The following is a 21,312-nucleotide window of genomic DNA, read 5'->3' as shown; positions in this document are numbered from 1 at the left end:
ATCATCGTACCACAGCGCATGCGCAAACATCTTGCGCATGCGCAGAACGGATTGTGCAGTTGGAACAGATCGGGTACTGACACCATATACTAACAACGACAACACTGCGCTCACCAACAACACCTCATCACTTCTGTGTCACTTCCGGTACGTGGTACATTCCCTTTCCGTCATTTGTAAATTTGTTTCGGGACTGGTAAAAGTGTTTTGCGTCTTGTTAATTTGTTTTCTAAAATGTAAATTTGTTTTCTAAAATGTTATTTTGTTTTCTAAAATCTAAATTTGTTTTCTAAAATCTAAATTTGTTGTCCAAAATGTTAATTTGTTTTCCAAAATGTTAATTTGTTTTCCAAAATGTAAATTTGTCTTGAGCTTTGTAAAAGTGTTTCATTCTTTGTAATGTTGCTTTGCACTTCCCGGCCACCATAGTAAAATGATTTGAATACACTACTGTAAACACATCTGGCAGGTAACAGACAACACAGGGCATTAGTCACATGTCTCAGCTTACTACAAAAAGAATCAAGAAGCCAAAAGACTCAAAAATGGATTTTATATGATTTTTTTCTACAAATACGTCTGTGCGTTTCTTTATTTCCATTTGAAAAGTGCAAAGAAAAAAGCCAAAAAAACAAAATAAAACACTTCTCAAATACACAAACACACCCACATCAATCATCTTTCCAATGATGTCAGGCACACCCCAGAGTGTCAAAGTATATGGGAGCTGTACCACTTTTAATTTTGTATATGACGTTTAGACCAAAAAGCATGGATTTCAACCGTTTCTTCAGCCACTTCTGTCTACAACAGTCGAGAACCATTTTGCAATTATGTAATTATATAATGTAATCTGAAAACTGCTGCCCTGACTAAAAAAACAATGCAACGGATCTCAGCTGGTATTCTGTCTGGAATGGACTAGAATGGAAATTTATAAGTGACCCCAAACTTTTGACCGGTAGTGTATATAACACACAACATTAACTATGGAATAGGCTGCTGGATTTACCAACCAAAGGGCTTACTGTGAAATATGTCATTACAATTCTTCTACTGGAGGCAAATGGGCAACTGAAATATTTGATGTATCATAAGGAAGAAACAAAAAAGGTGGCAGTACCATGTCAGGGGTAAAGGCACAAACAAAATGAGTTCTGGCCAAAAAGCCCAAATTGACAACTTATTGTGTATTTAAGACTATAAATGTGAAATATATGTTGTATATGTTTTTTTGTCCTGAAGTAAGTTTTGGTATATTGACATTGTATATGACAGGATTTGTTTCAATGAGGTTAATTGGAATTTACCATTTTGCTTTTCTACTTTCCTCATAATTTACAACTAATTGTAAAAGAAAGTTCCAGGTTCAGATGTGATTAGATTTCAAGATGGAACTGAATTGAATTGAATAGCTTTTTGACAGTGTTTTGAATTTAGAGAATGCATTTCTAAAGAATGGAATGGGGGGGGCAAACAACATATAATGCATAAAACCTTATTATTTAAGTGGATTATAGGTTAGATATTATTTAGCAATTATTCTGCTATTCTCATTTGAATAATTCAAACATCCCAGGAACCCCTGATGGTGTCTCATGGGGCTGATGTAATTTTTATAGGTTTGGGAACTGCGCAGACCCCACTCAGCTTCAACCCTAGTCTTTGGGGTGTGTGGGGGGGAAAACCCAAGAGAACATGAAGAGAGCATTAAATCACAGCCAACAACTCAAATGGTCAGTTACGTTATAAACACTGCAGCTCTATGACACCCATTACATGTTAGAGTGATTTACAATGTTAGAATTAGATGCTGGTCCAGGAGAGGCCTTGTATGCAGCAGCACCTTATTAAAATGTGCAGCATTGCCTCAAAGCTAAAAAAAATTAAAATTAAAAATTAAATCTCTCAGCTGAAAACTGCCAAGTCATCATTCCTCTCTCTCTTTCCAACACAGCATGCTTTTGAACTCAGAGGACTGAATTACAGACAGTGGCGGGTTTCCTCAGTAAACTCCACGCATCTCACTTCATCGTATCTGTGCTCTGCTGCAGAGGGCACGGCCGTGTGTACACTGCACCAGGAGAGGCTTCATAAATGATTTACTAGCTGGTTTCCCCTCAAAGCTCCAGAGGAGACACAGACAGAGCACCACTTACCCTTCTGATGGAAGCCTTTGAGGAATTTTCTCCATGCTAATCAGCTGCTAAATGAATTCTGCAGTGTTTTTGTATGCAAACATGACCAAACGTCATATTCTAATTAGGAGTTGTTGGTGTTATATAGGAAAAGGGAAAACATACCCACACATGCGCCTTTGGAGAATAAAGCTCTATTATTGCCACTCTTTGGAAAAGCCAATCACCTTTAAAATGTGACGTAACCATGATATGAAGTAACAATTTATGTAATCATGAATCCAGAGTTGTTAGTCTCATTGCTTCAAAACAAGACATTTATTTTCTTATTTACTGATCATTACAAAACACTTCCACTATAATGATATAAAGAATGCCAATGTATTATGATATACGGTAGCACTCCCTACTGCAGTGGCAAGTGGGTGCTGGGCACCCCGGGGTGCCCCGAGGATTGGCCAAGGTGCTGCAAGATGTGCTCATTTACATTTTTTCATTATACATTCCATCACATAAAAAAGCCAACTACATTAACTACAGTAGGCCTACCATTGAAAGCCCTCAATATGCAGTTATGTCTTGTATGCAGAATACTCTTGATGTGACAACTCATATTTGACTATTGCGATAGTGAAGCAAGGCACTTTTTGGCAGGCATTTCCCAGGTGCACAGCAGTCAGGAATAGCAACTGTCAGAGCAGGTGATTTGTCACTGCAACTTATACATCTCAGAAAATGATCCTGGATGTTTTGAACACAACTTGCTCTTATAATTATGAATTAATTATTATTATTTGTACTGCCTTATTGTTAAAAACTTGCAAAAAGACAGTTTGGACAACATACAATTGGTTTATGGATTCTGAAACTGGAAGGCCCCATGTTTTTAAAACAGAATAACTTTCATAACTTCTATAGTTACGAAAATAGCAATTTTTCGGAACTATGCCACGTGTTGCCCCTGCCGGAGGGGGCTTTCGGTTTTAAGAGCAAATAAAAGCAAAAGCATCAGTGTCACTTCCTCTGTTGCGCGTTGACAACTGCTTACTTCTCTCATTTACTAAATAGCACATAAAAATGACAGTCAATCCCGCTTTTGCCCTTTTAATGCTCCCTGGTCCCAGTTTGGAAATACAGTGGAAATACAAAAAAGAACCCATACCAAAGCCTTACCAAAGTTCTGACAAAAAGAAGAGTGAAAACATCTCTCACCTGAGACCGTAGAGCACAGTTCCATCAGGATGCAGTCTGATCATCCGGTTCTTCACCGTCACCCCATGTACGAAGGACTTCTTGTCATTAATGAAGTAGGTGTCGGGGACCCACAGCGAGTCTGCCACCCGGTTGTCCAGGGTGAGATTGAGAGGAATGCCTGTGTAGGAGAGGCGCTTGTCTCTCCAGGACTGCTGGAAGTACATGGTGATGGTGTAGTCCTGCGGGAAGGACACAGAATGAGAGGAAGGTTAGCACATCAACCTCAACAGGTCGATGGCTGATGGAATTCTCATGCCCTGTGCAATTTCCCTTGCGTTGTTTAGTTTCTTCTATCGCTGTGAGAACTGCTATGAGTTATAGTCCTTCAGATTGTGATAGGCAACTACTGACTGACCTTTCCTTTTTAAGTAAAATGATTGCAAAATTAGTGTATGAGCAATTGAGTAACTTTTGACCTTCAAATGGTTACTGTGACAATGTTCAATTTGGATTTTGGCCTTAGCACAGTGACAGAGACTGCTCCCATTAAGGTTCAGAATGATATTGATCTAGAAACTGATCCAGGAAATATTTCAGTCCTAGTCCTGTTGAATGTTGGCTTGACACAGCTGACCATACAGTACTGCTGGACAAACTGAAAAACTGGGTTGACTTTATAGCACAGTCTGAAAGTACACAGCATGAATTGTGGAGTTCCCCAAGGCTCAATCCTTGGGTCTCTTATCATTTACATTACATAGTGTTTTTTTACAGACTCAAGCTTATTCAGGAAGCGACTCAAGATGCCTCAGTTTTCTACTTTTCTACAAATCAGAAGGTCTTCTAATCCATTACTGATCAGATTTTTAATAAACACTTTTGGATGTGGTCTTTAGATATAGCGTCTTTCAGCTGTTGGTCATTTCTAAGATGGCTCTTTATTGTGTTATTTATTAGTTGTACTGTGTAATTGTGTTTTGTTGTGTACCGTGAATGTGATGTCTTTGTTGTTTGTTGTCTGTTGTCTGTATGATTTGCTGGCAAATGAGTTTCCCCATTGGGGATTAATTAAGTTTTCTAATCTAATGCCTCCATTAGGCCAATTACAAAAAAACTACAAACATTAGTTATCATAATTATGCAGGTGACACCTAAATGCATCTTGTTCTGCCGCCAAGAAAATCTGTCCCATATATTCTTCCTGTTAGTGCATTCAACATATCAATGATTGGATGTAGCTTATTGTCCTTTAGCTAAAGACAAGCTGAGAGTCAGTGCTATAAATCATGACTCTATCTTTGAATACCAAAAATAAAGTCATAAACTCTCACAGTTAATCTCTGATTCAATGAAACTTTAACAGTCACATCAAATGAATAACACATTCAAAATTCTGTAATCTTAAAACCATAGCAAGAATTTGAGGATCCATGTCCAGGAATGACTTAGAAAAACTTATTAAATCTCACCTTGATTTTTGCCTAAGTTATTTTTCCCTCTAGCTGATCGAGTCACGTCAGTTTCAGAAGTCACATTCTCCCAGTTAAACTTCCATTCACATCATGAAAATTATGTATGCTTCTTTTTTCTCAGAATGTTTGTGAATATGGCCCCTGCTTGTTTTGGTTCCTCTAACTGACTTATTGAATTTTTAGTTTGTTCTTCCGGTACGTCATTGTACCACCCTACAGTTAAACAAGAGTCCATGGTAAAGCATGCTTTGGAAAAGACTAATGTGAAATTACTTATTATAATTTTTTTTTGTTTTAGCATGGATTTAACATACAAAATCTCCCCCTCAATGGATATATTCCACACGTGCCGTTTTTGTAACGCCCAGACAGGTCTTTTAAGGTTATAATCAGGCTTCAGCCATGTGGATCAGTAGAGTTAGTGCAGTGAGAGGGTTGGCAATGGAAGTATTAAGCAATCACACAACAAACAATGGGTGTGTTGGTGTCACAGGATACTTCGGTGTAAGAGAAAATTAATCTCTGTGCACAGTTGAGTTGTGCGCCATGATTCACAGCCTGGGCTGTCAGATGGCAGAGTGCCATATCTTTCCATGCAGTCTGTACCTTCTTTTTCAAAAATAACTTGTTCCAGCCGCAGCACAGACTGCTGAGGTGGATAATGTTGTGTAACGTCAGTTCTTATTAAGCAGCGGGAACAGTCACCGGCCTGCTCGCTCCAATTCTTTCCAAGACTCCTTAGAGAGCTGGAGCTGCCTCCTTCACCTGCCCTTCAGTGGCTCCTGTCGCCTCATCAGCCTGAACCCTTCAACTGTTCCTGATGCAGCCCTGTGGTCAACACATCCACCCACTCCCAATCTCCACATCTTCATCCCATCATAAAGGTATGACAGCTCATATGACCTGACATGATTATGTTTTCCAGTCAGTTTTATCACAACAACGAAGCCTCATGTCTTCTACTTTTTTTGGGTAGAATAATCTGACAGCTGTCTCCTGCACCACATGCTCCATCGCAACACGCCTATAACAATTCTTTACAATGATTTGTAAAATGTCAATACTGTATGGTCAAACAACTTATACACTTGATAAACACAACAAACATGACATTTAAAAATAGAAGTATTGATTTGCATCGCCTGCAGCTGTACTGAATGGGAGCTCTGTTTTCTTCATAGTAACCCTTAACAATCACAATTGAGGTAGCGTAGTGTTACGATACGGTATAAATTGTAGTAAAAAACACAATGCACGTGTTTCGATGTCTTGTATGTATTAAAGCGTGTCCAAGGAGTGGCACAGGCCAGCACTGAAATCATTTTGGCACCCCCATGCAGGTGCCACTCCATTATCCTAAACTATGATTGGCTATCTGCCAGCCAGAGGCTTTATTATTGTTTAAATCCTCACATACAATGTATGACAAATACATCCATATTATATTATGTGTTTGTTCTTTCGGACGTACTGAGCTGAAGTATGTCACTTCCTGAAAGCTTCCTGGCCGGCTGGAGTCACATTGCATGGTGCCTAAATTACTAGAAAAACTGAGCAACTTGTCCCACGGTTGCGGTTGACAAAATTACTCATTAAATATGTAAATTGAATCAATATTGGCTTTACAGAGAGATAGGCTATAAATGCACTTGGAGTGCTGTGTCTTACAGCATATTTTACTGGTAATAAGACATAATAACATTCAAATAAATAAATAAAATCCATTATAACATCCAGGGAATACATATCGATTAAAGCAGCGTTATAGGCCTAGAATTACCAATAACAACAAAGCGATAAAGCTTCTCTGCTGCCGTCCTGACTGACAGAAAAAAATACACGGTACAGGCAAGAAAGATGCTTCTAATTAAAATTACATTAGTTTGAAATTCATTCTGAGCGTTACGGGGAGAAAAAAAAAGTGAAATTCGTGTCCGTGTACACTAATCAACAAATCAAATTTTGTGAGTATTTCACGAACGGCCGTAAGAGTGGGTTGTTTGTGGAGAAATGATGAACGATGGATAAGAATGCAAAAAGTTAAAGAAATGAAGCTGTATGAAACCTATATTAACTCCTAAAAGCCTTGCGGGCATTCTGATGAACTATGCATCAAAATTCTTCAGTTGACTGCAGGTAACCTTTGAACACAGCTGGCAGGAGAATGTTGCATCACTGCTCTTCTATCGAGCTAACCTGAGGTGCAAAGCTGCAGTTAAGATTCCACTCACAGCTCTCCGGCTTTCCAGCATTCGTTGCACTTTCTAAAGATGCTTATGCATGCATTTCCCCCAACGAGCTGGAGGGAAATGCAAACTTTCCGTAAAAAAAAAAAAAAAAGGCAAGCATGTCTTGGACATCTGAACAATTTCCCCAGACAAAGACAAGGGTGGTTACAGCATAGGCATTTAATTCATCTGCTAATTACTTTAATAGGCGCATTTCATTTTCATTTAAGGCATTTAAAAAAACAGATTTTCAGACTCAAGATCACCTGGATTCATGAGCCTTTGAATAGTTTAGTTTATTACTTTCTTTGACATAATCAGAATCAGAAATACTTTAATGATCCCAGGGGGAAATTATTTTCGTTACCACTCCAGGTATACAAACAACAATAAAAACAACATATTATCAAGACTTTAAACATATATAATAAAAACAAATATACAGTAATAATATATAAATATGAAATGTATGAATGTATGTATGTATGTATGAAATATTAATAACCTTTCCAAAAACATGCCAGCAAGAAAGGTTAATTTTCATTTGTAGTCCATGGGCAGGCAAGTTAAAGCTGTTAAGACAGTGTTACGAATAAAAGCACTGAAATACAATCAATGATAAAAGCAGGGAGATAAATGCAGATACAGATAGAAGCAGAGCCTGCACTGCATAGAGACAAGAGAGACAGAGCTTAAGGCACACAGAATCAGCAAATAGCATGACAAAGTTAGGCCGGGGGAAGTGTGGACATTATGTACAGAGATGAGGATAAGCAGGAGCAACTTACTTATGGCAACAAACAACATTAAAATACATCACTGTTCCTAGTTTGGTTTCTAATAAACCAGGCTCTTAATGTTGTGGAGAAAGACTAGTAGTTGTCACAGTTTCTTATTGGGTAAGTTCCATATGTGGGAGGCTCTGACAGAAAAAAGTAGATTGCCCAAAACAACTTTGTCCTCTAGGAGTACTAAGTGCAGAGTGGTAGAGGAGCCATGTTGAGTAAAACCTTGAAAAAGAGACACGTCTGCTGTTATTTATATTCCCCTGCTTAGTAAGTTGTGCCTTTTCAAAATATTGCAATGGTGGTGTCCTTGTGGCAATAATTTGATTTTCTTTCAACATTGGTAAGGACACATGGTGTGTGTGTGTGTGTGTGTGTGTGTGTGTGTGTGTGTGTGTGTGTGTGTGTGTGTGTGTTAGGGTTGCACGATATTGACAAAATGTGATATTGCGATATGGATTATGAATATTGCGATATCGATATTGATTTCGATATTTTTTTAACATATGTAAAATTACAAAAGTTACGGGAAAAGGCATCAAAATAGATACATAACAAATTAAACACGTTTTGTTACAACACAAGGTTTATTTCAACTGACGGTCATATTGGTCTGGTCCAACATGAAGAAATAAATAAGGACAGTATACTGGCAATACTGGTTGGACAGTATAAAATATATAAATAAAGAGAACAGGACATGTTGTACTGGTTGGACAGTATAAAATATATAAATAAAGAGAACAGGACATGTTGTACTGGTTGGACAGTATAAAATATATAAATAAAGAGAACAGGACATGTTGTACTGGTTGGACAGTATAAAATATATAAATAAAGAGAACAGGACATGTTGTACTGGTTGGACAGTATAAAATATATAAATAAAGAGAACAGGACATGTTGTACTGGTTGGACAGTATAAAATATATAAATAAAGAGAACAGGACAAAATTGTGGGAACTTGCAAAAATTGCCGGAACTTGCAAAACTGCCGTTTTTCATGAAAAAGACAAAAAAAAGTGATTTGATGACAATTACGGCACTTTTTATCGTTCCCATGGCAACAGGGGAAAATGGCTGCTCGTGTGAAGTAAACACAACATTTTTCAACTTTCTGCTAAGATATATGTGACTTTTTTGCAACGAAAATGCAGAGATTTTGAAATCATGCAAGCCCCGCATATGTTGTGCAGAAATCGGCAATTTATGCGGCGAAAGTGCAGATAAAAGGCGGCCCCCGCATAAATATGCGGACTTTGGGTGATTATGCATTGAATTATGCGATCGCATAATCAAGTTTTTCTGGAGGGACTGTTCTGCACTCATTTTTGAGAAAAGAAGAACAAATTCACCTGCCCTATAGTCTGCTACGCATTACGTCACTGCTCTCCTCGTCTGTAGTCATAGTAAAATGCTCTACAAACTGCAGTGTCGCAAAACACTAGTCCCTCAAGTCTTGTTTCATCATCACTATGTCTATGATATATTGACAATGACTTACTATCGCAGAAGCAAGTGTCAGGGCTCCAGAGCCAATATCTGTTTACATTAACAGAAGACAAGATACAAGCAGTAGAGCAGAGTAATAAAAAAAAAGAACGGATTAGCCATTTAGCCCGCCACTGGAACCGTTAGTGGCCAGTATTAAACTGGAGATGACATCACATCCCATGAGGCAGCAGTGAGAAACTGCTGCCTCATGAAGATGGGAACACAGAATAAGGAGGACGACCTGTGTGTGTGTGTGTGTGTGTGTGTGTGTGTGTGTGTGTGTGTGTGTGTGTTCTTGTTTAACTACATTCGTGGGGTCCAAAAACCGGGAATACAGTATACTTGTGGGGTCCGGACTGCTTTGTGGGGCCAAAATGCTGGACCCCACAACTTTAATGGGCTGTTTGAGGGTTAAGACCTGGTTTTAGGATTAGGGTTAGAATGAGGTTATGGTTAGTGTTAAGGTTAGGCATTTAGTTGTGATGGTTAAGGTTAGGGTAAGGGGCTAGGGAATGCATTATGTCAATGACGGGTCCCCACAAAGATAGTGAGACACACTTTGTGTGTGTTTGTGTGTATGTGTGTTTTTGTGTGTTGGGAGCGGGTGAGGGTTGCAGTACCACTGGGGATGAAGACTTTCTAAGAGACTATTATTAGAAACAGCTGTTCCCCTCGGCACCCGCTTGGCCATCATCGTTTTGGCACCATGTTGTTTCCGCGGCAGAGCGATTGCCTTGACGTGAGCTGAATACCGTTACGCATATGAGCTGTGCTAAACCTCGGCGGCAGGGAGAAGCAGAGCTCCGCCGTTGCTGCTGCACTGCACCGCACTGCACTCCAGGCGGACAGGAGAACAGGGCCAACAAATGCCCTTGGTTTGTTTTCCTTTTCCCCCCTCCAATAGTCGGTGTGGATTTGTGAAAGGCTTGTGTGCTGCTATGCTTCTTCTCTTTCTCCCTACATATTTCTAGCGACCTATCTCTCTGTCCATATTTTACTGCAGCAGACAAGCAGCACAGCATAACATAATTTCATTTACTTTATTTATTAAAAAAAGGACAACGCACATTATTTAACATTTCTGTAAACCTGCCAGTGTTAACCAGCCGGCTCATTTTCAACTGTATGGGCAACCTATGCCACGCTAACCCCACTGCAGTATGTTCCAGCCTGACCTAATTCTTCCCTACCCAGAGCCATCTCTGGGTGCAGCCCGGATAACATCATAAGAAAGGGGGTGGGTTTGGTGGTGGGGGAGCAGTGCAGTACTTCAGTGGCCCTACTTGGCCCAACTGTTCTTGTGTCTGGTCGTTTTGGCAAAACAGTGTTTTGTAACGCGTACCAGAGGGGAGAAGCTGAAACAGTGTGTGATTGTCTGCAGTGATGCTTCCTGTAGGTTTCCTGATTTTTGAGGAGTAGAAGTCCTGGATAGAGGGCAGGCTGGCACCAGTGAGTAGGTTTACATGCACACCAATAATCCACTATTGTTCTGAATATGACAATATTACGAATTTGATTCAGCTCATGTTAACAGCATATTCTGTTTGGATATTCCGAATAAGGCCTTTTTCCTAATTTAGCATTTTCTGATTAAGATGTGGCATATTCTGGTTTTTTTCGGGTTTTAGAAGCATTCTTTGGACATGTACAGGGGTGTCGGACTGGGGGGAAGGGGAGTGAGTACCCACGGCCCTCATGTGTGGAGGGCCCAAAAAGATGCTAGAATGAATAGCTGTGGATGTGGGGAGGGGCCCATAGAAAATGCCTTTCTACAGGGCCCAGAATTTTGTGCTACAACCCTGGACATGTATACAGCGTATTTGGAATATGCGTCTCAATCAGGGGTTTTACTACCCTGGAAATCCAGAGTTCTCAGTTCTCACGAGAGCCCAATTTGAATTTTCTCAGCGAGTCTCTTATGGCATTCAGTAACGATGTTCATTAACTATGCCCTTGTAGCCGAGCTGCACCAATCACATCGGTGTATCTGATATAGGCGGGCCAGAGGCGAGCTAAACAGATGACGACAGTTTAATCTACCAGATAGCTCTGCTGGTAGCTAAGCGTATGGTTCTCTGGATACATCATCCCGTGTATTGTTGTGATTGGTCACAGGGTTATCCAATTGCGTGCAGTGAGATTTTCAAATAGTTTACGGCTTACAGTCAGCTCTATGCATTGCTATGGTTGTTGTATACAATTCAACCGGCCAAGAGTTTGCCAGGCTGCGGTAGAGATGCAAGGCCAGAACAAAAGAAGGAGAAACACAGCTACTTTTAAACATTATGAAAGACATGGATATCAATGGGTTTTTTGATATGCACAAATATCGGAAAGTCAACCTTTTTAAAAAGCTGGTTGAAGGAATGAAAGAGGGACGCTGTATTCGCACGGTCGAACAAGTCCACCACGGGTGGAAAACTTTTTTTTTTACATGTAAACGGGAATATTAGTGGACTATCCACATTCATTAGCCATGTAAACAGCTTTGTTGGAATATTGTCTTTTTCAGAATAAGGGCCTAAAACAGAATATTATGTGCATGTAAAGGTAGTCAGTAATTCTTTCTGCAGTCCTGACTGTGGTCTGTCAAACCACACAGTGATGAATATAACGGCACATTTTGCCGAAGAGGTCTTGAGTTTCTACAGACTAGCTATCAATTACAAATCCAAAAAAACAAAAGCCTTGAAAGAAAATTAAGAAATGAATAGTACGTAGGAAGATAAGCCGGCTTACCGCTATGCTGGTCTGAGGGGAGGAATTTAGCAAACAACAAAAAAAGTTATATTATGAGACATAACCGTAACAAGCAAACTGCGTTTGCTTAAAGTATCCAGCTGGGGATGAGAAAAAGAAAGCAATTTCGGAACTTTTTTATAAAGTGCAAACATGTTTTGCGGCTCCAGAAAGATTTTTATTGTATTTTTTGGAGCCAAAAATGGCTCTTTTAACCCTTATGTTGTCCTAGGGGCAAATTTGACCCATTTCCAAAGTTTTTTATATCACAAATATGGGTTTCTTTTCATCCAAATTGCCCAAAATTAGCATGGATGCATGTTGAATGGAATCCATAAAACATTATGTAAAATTGATGATTACCTGCATTGAATTATGTTTTTTTTAATTCAATTTTATAGCATTTAAAACACTTTAAGTGGTTACAAACAGTACATCCTGACTAAACTTTGACAAAAACTGTGATCCACTCAACATCCTCTGATCTTAACTATTAGTCAAAAGAATTCATAATTTCTGCTTTTTTTAACAAAATAAATAGGTATAATGTCACATAAATTAGGTTTATTGACCATGAATATACAAATCTTTGAAAAAAGTGACAAAAACGTAAAAAAATGTATTCAATATTTTGACCAATAGGACAAAAAGTGAACGGTTGACAGGAAGACAACACAAGGGTTAACAGGAAGCTGCTGACCCCTGGTTTGGGTGAATACTCGATTCGGATCGTCTGCAGTGTGTCGATTAAAACGTGATGTAGGACACCTACTCGGTAGTTTGGTGAAACGTCTGTTTACCATTCTAAATGAATGCGCTAAATATAATGGAGAAAAAAAAAATCGGTAGCATATCTTATTTACCACAATGCACAGTGGTAAGCTCTGATTTAGATTAAAAACGTTGACACAAAACAAAATGTTCCTCTGACTCAGCAGAAAACTGTATCCATTATGTCTTTTTATTTTATGATTACATTTCCAGTGTTAATTTAATAATAACACTGATAATAATGACAGATGACATGAAAACCCCACAGAAAATACAGATGCTGACACTCTGTTGTGTGCCACCAATCAGGCCTTTGGTTGTTGCAAACCAACCAGCGTGCTCCTCTCCCTCCCCTTGTTTCCATGCCAACCCAAGCATGCACTTGCATGCAGGTAGAAAGTAATAATTCAGAAGTCAAGGTTTGGGGCAGGAGCGAGCACAAGGACAGGAGGAACGGCTCCCACCACCAAGAAACAAGAAAGGCGCTGACAGACTGAAATGGAAAATTCATTCTCTGTATAATATCTGCAGAGAGCAACTATGGTAGGGTTATTGCAAATAAAGCATGTCAACCCTCCTGTTGTCCTGGGGTCAAATTTCGCCCATTTTCAAAGTGTCTTTATCTGAAATTTGGGTTTCTTTCAACCTAAACTGCCCAAAAATAACACGCATGGTTCCCTACAACACTATTCGCAAGTCAAATTAAGGATCAGATCACCACTTTCATAGAATGTTGAGTGTTTTATTCTTTTTTTGTGCTTTTGACAGTCTGAGATTTCCCATCAACATATGTTCCTGTGATCTTAACTATTACTCAAGATAATATAATTTAAGCTTTTTTTTAAACTCAAAAATAAGATATGGTGGTGAAAAATATCGGCAAACGTTAAAAAAAAAAAGTATTAATTTTCAATGTGGACCCCAGAGGAAAACAAGTGCATGGTCGACAGAAAGGCAGCACAAGGGTTAAGCTATGGTTGGGCAACTTAACCCTCGTGTTGTCTTACTGTCGACCACGCAGCTGTATGTCATTCTGGGTCAAAATGAAAACCTTTTTTTCCCCCAAGTTTTTTGTCACTTTTTCCAATGTCTGCTGATTTCAGTTTTGTTTTTAAGTTTTTAGGACTTTTTTCAACCTTCTATACATTTTTTTTTCAAATGCTGTAAAATCTTAGCCTGACAAGCCCGACCCACAACAAGATGTTGGGTCTGGGAACTCACCATTGACAGGGCTCAATCTGAGGGGCGGGATAAACGGTTGTCTTTCAAATTCCCTCTGCACGTAATAGGATAGATCTACAACCAGGCAGAGCAACGAAGAAGGTAGCGGAGCTAGTTGATAGATTAAACTTTTGCCGTATCCGGTCGGAAAAACTCTGAACACATCTTCCTTTTTTAAAAATGATTTCTGTGCCGTTCTTTGTTCTTTTCTCAAAGAAAAGATTAACTCCAAGTCTTCCAGAAGACCGCTGTTCCCAGCAGCAGCAGCCATAAGCCCCGCCCACCGACTCTTTCCACAATGTGATTGGCCTGACCAGAGTTTGGTTTTTCCAGCTCGCAAGCCAACGGAGAGTGCCTAGACCCCCCCTGGCTGCAAAATAAATTTGCTGCCACTAGGGTGTGTCTAGATTTCTAGGCTAGTAAAATCTAATAAAATACCCAAATTAATTGAAAGTATTGAACTGATCATTTATTTTACACCAAAGAACGTCGTATGGAACCATCCACGTTAATTTCTTTGGAATTTTTTTTGAAAGAAACCCACATTTTTGATATAGAGACTTTTTGAAAATGGGTCAAATTTGAGCCGAGGGCAACAGGAGGGTTAAATACTTTTAAAATGTTAAAGTTTGGGAGAGACAGAACAGGAACTCCGGTCTCTGAAAGTCTGAACGTCAGACTTGTTATATGCCCCTTCCCCACACACCTTTACTACTACACCACCCTGCTACATAAAGAGCACACAACTTCCTTCATTTACACTAAATGGCAACAGTGTACAGACATTATGAGGTGCAGAAACGTCCAATAGGAGTGTAATTCCCAGGGTTTCTGGGCTGTTCTAAGAAGCTCTGCTTTTTAAAATAACAACACACAACTCTCTTTTTAAAAACGACCCCCATGATTTGCATTCAGATCAGGATAACATTTGTTACGATATCACATCATATTTCAGCTACAGCTCAGGTCAGTCTTGCTCTTCGTCTCTTTTCTTTTTTGTCTGAAATTCCATCTCTGACCATGTGATCCAATGGAGCTCCATTAAACTCCTGTCTAATGGCTCTGTCTGTCTGGACAGGCTAAAAATTCAATTCAATTTCAATTCAATTTTATTTATAGTATCAAATCACAACAGGAGTTATCTCTAGACACTTTAGGTTTAAACCACACTCTACAGTGAAATCAGAGCTGTTAAAAAGCTCAGGCAAAAACAGCTTATCCTAGATGGGAAACGAAATACTGGCTGGCACATTTCAAATCATAACCAAAACCTTAAGTGTTACTTAAAAGGCTTTGCTCTCAGCCAGGCTGCTTTAGTTTAGTTTGAATACGTAAAGAAGAAGAAGAAAAAATAAAAACTGTTCTTATACTGCATATCCTCTAAGGTACTGTACACCACAGAGTTTATAGCACATTGATTAAAGCATATGCAGGGCTCAACGCTAACTTTTTCCCAAGGAGCACATGTGTAAAAAGGAATACGAGGAGACATTTACAAGCAAAGGGATTTTATTTATTTGAATAGAACAAGTAGCCTATGCTAGGTTTTTGATTATTTCTGCTTCAAACTGTATTTATTTAATAAGTGTGTAATAATGCATACATTTAAACATGGTGTACATGGTTCAGGGATCATTGTAAAACAAATGTCCCACTAAATCCCGGACAGACCTTTGGAGAATTCACTCCAGTCAGCTTATAGAGTGACTTACATAAGGTTCTTTGTTTTGTTTAATTTGGATCCCCATTAGCTTCAGCATGAGCTAAAAGCTATTCTTCCTGGGGTCCTACAGTCTATCATGTGACAATACAATGTACAACATCACATTACACACCATACGCACAAAGACATTACTTCACATTACACAACATTTGAAAATACAAATCATATTTTACAATTAACGCAATTAATCACACACACACAAAAATTACACCAATCCGAATAGATCTATTTAAAATAATAAGATATAACGAAAAGCCCTATAACAGAATCTCTCTAAATTGATATTTAATATTGAAATCTCTTTGAAGGTAATATTTCTTAAGTGATTTTTTAAAACCATACTGAGTGTTTTGTTGTTTGATAATATTTGGGAGAGAGTTCCATTCACACATTGCTCTGTACCTAACTCAACGTTGAATTGATTTGGTTTTCACTTTAGGTAAAATAAAACTACTAAGGTGACTGCTATTACGTTTTGTAGTGTTATAAATACAAAACGTTATGAAGTGTAACTTTTTCGATTTTAAAACACATTTTCTACTGATCAGTATGCTAATAGGCTATACAGTAGTGCTTATTAAATAAGCCAACTCAAATATTATCTGTATATGCAACTCAAACATATTAAACTAACATAACTGAATCATTTTTAAGTGTAAAAACTGAATGTCCTAGAGACCTAGGGTATTCAAATATATGGCTGTCATATGTATATAGACAGTAAGAGGGTTCCTTAGCAGTTTTCAGAACAGAAGTGTTTGCCATCCAACCGCCAAAAAATGAAATTCTTTCAGAAATCTTTTGAAAGAAAAAATTATCCCAAATCACAGCACGGATTGATGTTCCTCAAGGTCTTGTTGCTTTAATGTGGCATTTTGGAGGGATGTTTTACCATCATTTTGACAGTTAGTCTTAATAGATCTAATGAAATTACAGGCCTCTATAAAGTTAACCTGCCCATACTAACGTGGAGCATTAGAGCTGTGTGACCCCTGCTGAACCCTGATCCGAATGAGCCGTTGGCACCTTAAAATGTGCTGTCGTCTGCAGAGCTTCTTCATAAATCCTAATCCTAAAGTGGTGCCGGACGCATCACTCTGCCATGCCAATCGATAGCAGCTGCTGAGAGGACACACACACACACACACAACACACAACTCTCTCCAAATGCACAACGCAGTCCTGTGGGAGGGTTTTAGATGAACTGACAACAATTTAGATCATCGCATATGTCGCTTAAGCCTTGTCAGGTATACTGCAGGATTAAATCTTATCAGTCTAATTTTCTCACATTAGCCAGTACAAAATAAGTCTTCATTAGAGAGCAGTAATACCAGGTCTGTTGTTGTAAAACCACTCCAAAGCATTCACAGCTGCTGCTAGCCACTATAAACATTGATACAGTGACTACTTATAGACAAAACTATCAGATCCATTACTACTATGTAATCTTATTAGTTGTCGGTCAGTGTAATGCACAGATAGATGTTGATAGGACTGAAGGCAATGTGTGCATTTTCATTAAAAGCTGATGAGTTGCTTATTGCTTGTGTGCCAATGCTTTTGATTGATTTTGGCAGCGGCGAGCTTTCTAGAGTCTCAGGGACGGTGTTCTCTATCAGAAGACGTGCCATTAAAGCACAACGCGCTCATAGAGTTAATGCAAAGATACGCTCAAAAATCTCCAACCAAGTACATTGCGACACAGAGTCTGAGCAATTTGTTGTGGTTGCCATGATATGAAATACTTTTTTTCTAATCAGCAAAAAATAAAACTGAGTGTCTATTTGCAGCCCCGGTACGAATAGCCTCGGCCACACAGCTGAGCTATTCACACTCTGTGACGTAACAACAAAAACAAATTGCTCGCGTGCACCGAAAATCACGGCGGATGTTGCAATTGCGCAAGTCGGGGCCCGCAACGCGAACATTTTTTTGTAGGGTGGTAGGGGAAGACTCATGAATATGCCTACTCTGGTTGGGTTGGTTAAGTTTAGGCAAGAGGAGTGGGATTGGTTATGGTTAGGGTAAGAATGTCAGGGCGATAATATTCAAAAAGGTGTAATACATGAGTAGTATGGATAACTGTGTGCACCGGCGGGGTACGAATAGCGGGGTACGAATAGCATTCATTTTTTTTTTAATTGCACCAGGGTACAAATAGCATACACTGCTAATTGTCCCAGGGGTGCAAATAGCCTCACCCCAAAAAAAAAAAACTAAAACCGTTATGTTGCTAAAGTTCAGCAACAAACTATGGTATGGTTTGTTACACAGAACCATCTGAGAATTTGTCTTTGTAAAATGTTTGGAAAAGGAAAGGCACTTTCAAAAAAATACCTGCCAGGTGACTGGATGAACCATCTGTCTATCCGACCCGTTCTTATCCCCAACTCTTCAAGTACCGATGCTCGGTCAATGGCTTTCAGTTCCAGATACCGATGCAAAAATCACCCTTTAGTGTCTGTACGGAACGCACCGGGCATAGCAACAGGTCGACTGTGGTGCTGTAAGATGACGTAGTATTAATAGCGACAACAGTATCAAGTTGTATGAAAGACCGAAAATCTGCAGGAGTAGGTTGGTTGGGGTGGTGGATAGGTCAAACATCACAGGACTTTCACCCAGGAGACCGGGGTGGGGGTCCCATTTTCGTCCCACGTTAGGGTACTTTGTCACAGAAACATACATTTTGTAACCCCACCCACAATCTTTTCCTAGACCAAACTGTCCCGTTCTTGTCAGTTAACATACACGTTGAACAATGACGGCAAATCGATACCGACACAGACCAAGAATCCAGACCAAGCGTGCCGAAAAATTACGCCCAAAGGCACCTGACCGCGCTGAAGAATGACACCAAGGGTTAGTAAGAATGGGTTGGTCTATCACGTCCTCCATTGTTGTTTTGAACCAACTGTCGCGGCAGTCACACACACCTATACCATGTCAGTTGCTGCCAGTAGCTCTGAACCCCTTGTATGTGCAGGGATTGGCCAATGTTTGACAGCCACAAGACAAATAATAATCTCTACACATGAATGCATGCCGTTGTCCTTTTTGCAGAGAGCAATGTGCATCACCCAGGCAGAAACGATGCCACAGCCGATCAATCCGCGTGCTGAGAGAAGTGGCCAGATCTCAGCGAGCAAGCAGCAAAACCTCATGTGGCATCACTGTCGCTTTAAACTCACCGGCTGCTCTTGCTTGTGACAGCACAGCATGTCTGATGACTAAGGCCAGTACGGGCCTGACAATGATCTCAAATCTCCCTGTAACCTGTTCACTAACTGCCAAGTTCAGTAGATCTTCACGAGCATGCAGGCCCTGTCTCTCGGGTTCACGTCAATGTCAGGGTCAAGGTTGCTTGATTTGTCACACTGTGACATTAGAAATGTCCTCAGGGGAATCTGAAGGAGGCCGCTTCTACCACCTGGCTCTTTGTCCATATGTAAACTACACACTTAACACTCGCAGGGTTAAGTCAAGATGGCCAACGCTTTGGCCCAGAACAATAAGGGTACTACTGGACAGATGGCCATGAAATCCGGTATGGATATTCATGGTCCCCAGAGAATGAATCCTAATTATTCTAATGTCCCTTTGAGCATTGATCAAGTGCTAGAGTCAACTAGCTCTCCTCTTGTTTGTCTCAGAAGATGATGCAAAATACATAATATGGTTATGGTGGAAAGTAAAATAGGCATTAGGCATTTTTGCAATTGCTCCATTTCTAAAAATGTGTACCAAATGTCATGCTTTTGTGAAAAAGTGAACATAATATTCACATATCACCTGCACTATTTGCATTTGAATACAATTTGCTATGAATATTTATGGTCTCCAGAGGATGGATTATCTTGTTGTCAGTGACACCCTCACCTGTCCCTTATAGCCACCATCATCTCTAATGCCACATTTTCTACGTGCACTCAAGAATTATCTGTGTCTTGCCAATGAAATACTCCCAGAGGATGAACCATTCCCATTTAAAACACACTCCATGAGCTGTTCTCTGTTTCCACCTTCAGGCCAAACGTTCCAATATCATATCACTATCTATCCCGTCAAATTATAATGAACTTGTGGCCTTTCCTTTAGGGACATCCTCACTACCACAGTTATATATTGTGCAATGCAATAATTGTTGCAGTCTCTAGGGGCTGCCAATCAATTTCCAAATGTGGCATTGATTGTGTCCAAATGTTTTTGTAACTTTCATTTCCGATCGACAAAAGGTCAGTTTAAAAGATTTTCGTGAGTTTTTGTAGAGGCGTCGATCCGAGCTGGCCGCTCCTCATTTGCATGAAGTTGCCTGGATTCAACTTTATGCAAATGAGGAGCAGGCGACTCGACGCCCCGCTTTTCAAAAGTCCCCGCGATGCTACCAGAATGCATTGCACAGCAGCTCCCATAGAAATGAATGAGAAACGTGGATTTTTTGCCGACAATTGACACGTACTATAACTGTCCAGTACAGTGGCTTTAGCTTTTTCACTGACAACACTTTCACTGAACCAAAACAATGGGCTGAAAGTAGCTAAAAAGCTGTGTAGAGCTGGGAGGAGGTGCAGAGTTACCCATAATTCTCTGTGAGGATGAATTATTATTTTTTTTTATTTACCTTTATTCAACCAGGCTCATTGAGATTTAAAATCTAATTTTTAAGAGTGTCCTGGCCAAGACCGGCAGCAGTACAACCACACATACATACAAACACTAAATACACTAAAACACTAAAAACATACAACAACTGAATCAGCAAATGCCTCAAAGTCAACCGCAATCCTAAACACATCAGCTAAAACATCTGCAACCAGATGTGGCTGCCTCCAAGTTAATCAATTTCTTCTTAAAAGCGACCAATGAGAGCAGCTCAGTAAGTTTCATGGATTTCTGTAACTTGTTCCATGTAGAGGGAGCAGCAAACTTAAAGGCCTTTTTCCCCAGTTCAGTTCTAACCTTTGGAACAGACAGAAGGAAACGAAGATTTTAAGTCCCGGTACTATTTACACTGATATAGGTCAAAAGTAGACCTAAAATAGCCTTGTGTGTGAAGATATGCCAGTGTTTAAGTCTCTGTGTTAACGGAGAAGGCAAAACATCCAACACGTTCGTACAGTTCACAATGGTGAGTGAGGGCTTTAAAACCAGTGATGAACCTCAGAGCTCCATGGTGTACAGTGTCCAGTGCACGTAAACTTTGAGAAGAAGCATGCATGTATAAAACATCACCATAGTCAAGTACAGACATGAAAGTGGCAGCAACCAGCCTCGTTCTAGACTGACCCCTTTTTACATGACACAAAGCCATGTGGGTCATGTAAAATACCCAAAAATACTGATACCAAAATGCGGCTCTAATATTAAATCAACATGTGTTTTATAAGTCAACATATCTGCTGTGGTGAAAATTGTAAACTTTATTGCCATGCCACATTTTACTCCTGATCATCTGCAATGGATCTGCACCCCACCTGGGGGCATGCCCCACATTTTGGGAACCACTGCTTTTTCACCAAAGGTGGTAAAGAAGCAGAAAATGGG

The 21,312-nt window shown here is 39.7% G+C and overlaps 1 protein-coding gene across 2 annotated transcripts in view; it reads right to left on the bottom strand.

Annotated features, from left to right (window-relative positions):
* Window positions 1-21,312, bottom strand: part of gabrb1 (gamma-aminobutyric acid type A receptor subunit beta1) — a 56,599-nt gene that overhangs the window by 28,369 nt on the left and 6,918 nt on the right. Inside the window, exons 1-2 of one of the 2 annotated variants that reach the window (XM_028566017.1) lie at window positions 4,802-4,872; window positions 3,351-3,571 (exon numbers count right to left, since the gene is read on the bottom strand). In XM_028566017.1, coding sequence (XP_028421818.1) covers window positions 3,351-3,556 — 206 coding nt within the window. In that variant the 5' untranslated portion in view covers window positions 3,557-3,571; window positions 4,802-4,872. Of the gene's footprint in view, window positions 1-3,350; window positions 3,572-4,801; window positions 4,873-21,312 lie in introns of those variants that run through there. The other variant, XM_028566016.1, reaches the window with a different exon arrangement.

The sequence above is a fragment of the Perca flavescens genome, chromosome 20 (genome assembly GCF_004354835.1).
Source record: "Perca flavescens isolate YP-PL-M2 chromosome 20, PFLA_1.0, whole genome shotgun sequence".
In the NCBI taxonomy this organism is placed as follows: Eukaryota; Metazoa; Chordata; class Actinopteri; order Perciformes; family Percidae; genus Perca; species Perca flavescens.
This window is presented reverse-complemented; position numbering and strand designations above follow the sequence as displayed.